Genomic DNA, 4922 nt, shown 5'->3' with positions numbered 1-4922 from the left:
GGCTCCAAAAAATCTACTTCGAGTGCAGGGAGGTCAGAATCCAACAGCATCTGCAGTCCTTTTTAGTCTCTGAATCAGATTTTTGCCCAGGTCCCTCAATTTCAGCTAGAAAATACCTGAAATCACAGAAAAACACACAAGCTCATAGTAAAGTCCAGAAAAGTGAATTTTAACTAAAAACTAATAAAAATATACTAAAAACTAACTAGATCATACTAAAAACATACTAAAAACAATGCCAAAAAGCGTACAAATTATCCGCTCATCATTAATTTCCCTTTTTTACCATTTTTATGTTTATGAGCTCTTGTTACGTTTGATATCTTTTAATGCAATTTATGTTTTCTATGTTTAGTGTTACTATCTTTAATTGCTAGTCATTGAATCTTGCAATTGGTTATTTAGATTTTATTATCTCTTATTAATTTTCTATGTTTTTATTTTGTGCCTTCCAAATATTTGATAAAATGCTTGGTTGGATTTTAAATTAGATTTTTATGTTCTTAACTTGGATTGATCAATTAGAGACTCTTGAGTTATCAAACTCTTTTGTTGATTGGTAATTGAAGATTGCCGGTTAGCTTGAACTTCACCAAAGCTAGTCTCTCACTATGAGTTGACTAGGACTTGCGAACTCAAGTTAATTGTATGCACTTAACCTTCTTCCATTGGTTAGAGGTTAACTAATTGAAGGCGATTCACATTTACCATCACAATTGATTGATGATAATAAGGATAAGACTTCTAATTCTCAATCCTTGCTAAGAGCTTTCTTACTTATTAGTTTATTTTTCTCACAATCTATATTTTCTTATTCCTTACTTCAAAAACCCCAAAAATATACTTTCCCATAACCAATACTAAACTACACTTCCCTGCAATTCCTTGAGAGACGACCCGAGATTTGAATACTTCGGTTAAATTTATTGGATTTGTATTTCTGACAAACAATTTGAACATTGACTAAGGATAATTTGTTGGTTTAGAACTATACTTGCAATGTGATATTTTTGTAAAAATCTTTACCGACATTTTTCCTCCGTCAATGTGCACATTGTATTTAGCTTGCCCTGTTGAATAATTGTATCTATATGCTATTTGAGCTAATTTCTTTATCTGTTCTTTGTATTTGTGTATTCTTTGTATTGTTTTGAATGTGTTTTTGAACAACTGAGAGATCCCTTATGTTGGCGTTGGTCACGCCGAGGGTTGTTCTTGATGCGATACAGTGAATGGAGGTTTGTGGAAAACTGAGAATAAATAGATAGAATAGAATCCCTTAAGTAAGTTGCCAATTTCTGGTTTAGTGAGAACCCTAGACTTGGATCAATAAAGCTTTGAAGATTAAGATTGCTTAGAGAATTTCTATTACCTTATATTGTATTAATTCGGCACTTTTACCCTACTGGGAACCCGGTAGTTTGGGTTCTTACCCATATATTATTTCTGTTTTCAGATGCAGGTCCCAGCGCTCCTTAGTGAGCGAGAGTTTTATCTGAAAGATGGCGAAGAAGATTTTTGTTTCTATTTTAATTTTAGATTCTCTCATTCTTTTGGAAAAACTTATATGATGTATTTATTTTAAAGACTTGCCTTTAGAGGCTTATGATGTATTTTTGGAGAGATAAGGTATGTATATAAAACTGTCTTACTATTATAACTATAGTTGGCCTAATCTTCGCGGACCGAGACTCGTAGATATTTATATATACTTATATATGTTTCTTTACCCTTATTCTTTCTACAAGCTTTTAATTATCTACTTTTCCGACACGCTGATGTATGTTATCAAGTGTGAACAAATGACAAATTGTCTCTTTATCCGGAGCTTAAATTTTTTTACAGAATTTGTCATCTCAGCATTCCAATGTATTAGATTAGTGTTTTTCGTTTACTGTGACATCACAATTTTAGGTTTAGATATTTTGTTAAATTTTAAAATCTTTTAAAAATTATTTATTAGTATCAGAATCTTTTAAATACTTATTTAGTATTTATTTCTTTAAAAAATTTATTAAAAATAACAAAAATTAGAGTTTAAATCAAAACTCATAATTAGGAAATCCTCACACAAATAACCACACACCCCCTTTTGTGGCCTTATACTACTTACAGGCATACGCATTCATTGAAGGCCAAACTCTCTTCAGCACAAAATTTCTTCTACAACCATCCCCTCATTCAATTTTTCCCCCCTTACGCTAGGGTTTTTCACTTTTCACCTTCTATACGACAGCGTTTCGAGTTTCAACCAACTGTTGTCGTTCTTCTTCTTCACTGGCAAAACAAAGAAGAGAAAACGTGTGTGAATGGCTACAGCACCGTTGAAGTCTCAGCCTCTGCACAACTTCACTTTACCGTTTCTGAAATGGGGAGGTACCAGCACTGCCAAGAGCCACCACGCCACCACCTCCAACAACCACCACCGCTTCCGCCGCCCTGTCTCCGATCACGAGCATGACTCTGACTCCGATAACCGCCTACCACGTGTCGGATCGCGACCACAGAGGACTAACCGCTATGCTGTTTCCCCTTCCAACCACCACAGCAACAGCCACAACCAAAACCAAAACAAAAACCACACTCCTCCACTTCATACCAACATCAGCAACACCAATAACGAGCATGAGGCCGAAGACGAGGAGGAGAAGAAGCATGAAACCGAGGTAGCTGAAGCGGCCGGGGCGGAGGAGGCGGTGCAGAAGCCGTGGAACCTGAGGCCGAGGAAGCAGACAGCGCCGGCGGTTACGGGTGGAACATCGAGGAGCGGGAATGGCGAACGAGTGGAAGCGGCGAACGCGGAGGGAGGGAAGTCAATGAGGCTGAGAGGGATGATGGCAGCGATGGCGGGGCCGGCAGCGGCGAGGGAGGGACAGTGCTCGTCGGAGAAGAGGAAGTTCTGGATCGCGCTTTCAAGGGAAGAAATCGAGGAGGACATCTTCATCATGACTGGGTCCAGGCCCGCGAGAAGGCCCAGGAAGAGGCCCAAGAACGTTCAGAAGCAAATGGATGTACGGACACTATACGATACGAAATACAATACTACCAATGCATCCTTCTCGTTTTGTTTAGATAGGTGAAGTAACTGTTCCGTTTTATTGCTACTAAATTTAATCTATTTTTTTAATTTTTTGTTAAATTTCAGTGTGTTTTCCCTGGGTTATGGCTGGTAGGGGTTACTGCCCAAGCGTACAGGGTGGCGGATGCTCCGGCAAAGGTTCTGTCTTTTTCTCATTCTTTTTATTATTATTATTATTTGGATGCATTTTGTGGTTGCGACTCGCAAAGCATGCTGTGTGGAGGCTTTGAAATATGATTGTGAATTTTTGTGATTTTGCAAGGACGAGAAAATTGATTAGTTATTTGGCGGTTGGTCATTTCTTTCTTGATTGCAGAGGTAACAAAGAAGCTGCGGGGGAGTGGTTTGCAGCTTCTTGCGAAGGCTGTTTTGGTTTTGGGGGAGGCATGGTAAATTGGGACCAGGAATGGAGGTATAAATGCGCAGAATTTGTGTAAAGACAGAAGGAAATTACATGTCTAAGTTGGGAAAAGAAGACCCAGCAGTTATATGATAACATATATGCTAGGTTCTTTTTGTCCTTCTTCCTTTTTGTAGCTGTTTTGTGTGTTGCTTCCTAGCACTAGCTTTGGATATGCAGGATGGCAAGTTTAGTTTAGATGATTACCTAAGTAGTTTAAGTTACTCATTCCTTGCAGTCTTCTCTGCAAGTAAAGGAATATCCATATCCATATCTATAACTATTTCTCTCTCTATATATGATATAATAGGTTAATTATGAATTAATTAGTAAATAAAAAATCTAAAGTCAGTGATGATTTCAGAGGTTTCTTGTTTGAATTATAGTTCTGATGATGTGTACAACCGGTTTCAACGTTTTGACAGGCTTCCCCTACATTGTTTTCTTTTTTTTGTTTTTTCGGGGGGTGGGTGGGCTACTAGTGAGTGTTATGATGTTATAGTTAAATTTTGCGAACCAACAGGTCAGACACTGAGATGCATATGTTTCCTTCTGGCTTGGGAAGAGGTCTTTTATTTTAACATTCATGATGATGAGGTTGAAACTTGAAAGTTTTACGGCAAAATATTACTGCCTGCTTTCTTCCCCTTAGATGTTGAGTTTTATGATGTTAGTTTCCTTAGATGTATTATATACACTGAGCCAAACGTATTTTCCGCTCTTGGATAGTGTGGGATCCACATAAGATGGGTCCACATCTTATTCAGTGGTGAGAAAATGAAAATGAAAATGTGTATTAGCACTTAGCAGTTACTCAGTTAGGGGTGCACAGCACAGCAGCACATGGGGCAGAGTCTGGGCCGGGTGAAGTGAGTTTAGTTTTGAATTCAATTTGGTCTTAAATAATGATTGGATTTAATTTTTTAAATTTTTATTTGGTCTTAGATTCTAATAAAATTATATTATTTTTGAATTATACTAAAGTTAGGTCTAGACTAGATAAAATTCAGATGTTGATAAATTTTATGCCAAAAAATTTATTTGTTATTGAAAAGTTAATATTTATATTTAAATTTAAATTTGTTCATAAATTTTAATTTTATGGTTCTTTTATCTATTTCTTAATTCAACAAATTTGATTAAAAATAAAATAATAAATCTATAATTAATATAATATAATATTAAAATTAATTTAAAAGACATGTGTCTTTTTATAGTGCATCAAGACATCATCAAAATTTGAATTTTACATTTTTAAACTTTTAAATTTTTTAAAACAATTATTTTATAATACTGCAACATTCACATAATAATAATTTAGAGTTTAATAATAATTTAAAATCCTATAATAATAATTAGTCAATTATACGCCAAAATATATATTCAAAGTCTCATGAGAATAAAATGCATTTTTTTTATGTAGGTTCAATGGATTGGGTTTGA

The 4922-nt window shown here is 35.6% G+C and overlaps 1 protein-coding gene across 1 annotated transcript; it reads left to right on the top strand.

Annotated features, from left to right (window-relative positions):
• The first annotated feature begins 2064 nt into the window (after positions 1-2064).
• Positions 2065-3793, top strand: LOC107485547 (uncharacterized). The gene is made up of 3 exons (XM_016106084.3): positions 2065-3011; positions 3146-3217; positions 3396-3793. Exons 1-3 carry the CDS (start codon positions 2310-2312, stop codon positions 3399-3401), a joined length of 780 nt encoding a protein of 259 aa, XP_015961570.1. The 5' UTR covers positions 2065-2309; the 3' UTR covers positions 3402-3793.
• Positions 3794-4922: the final 1129 nt, after the last annotated feature.

This window comes from Arachis duranensis, chromosome 1, assembly GCF_000817695.3.
Source record: "Arachis duranensis cultivar V14167 chromosome 1, aradu.V14167.gnm2.J7QH, whole genome shotgun sequence".
NCBI lineage: Eukaryota > Viridiplantae > Streptophyta > Magnoliopsida > Fabales > Fabaceae > Arachis > Arachis duranensis.
This window is presented reverse-complemented; position numbering and strand designations above follow the sequence as displayed.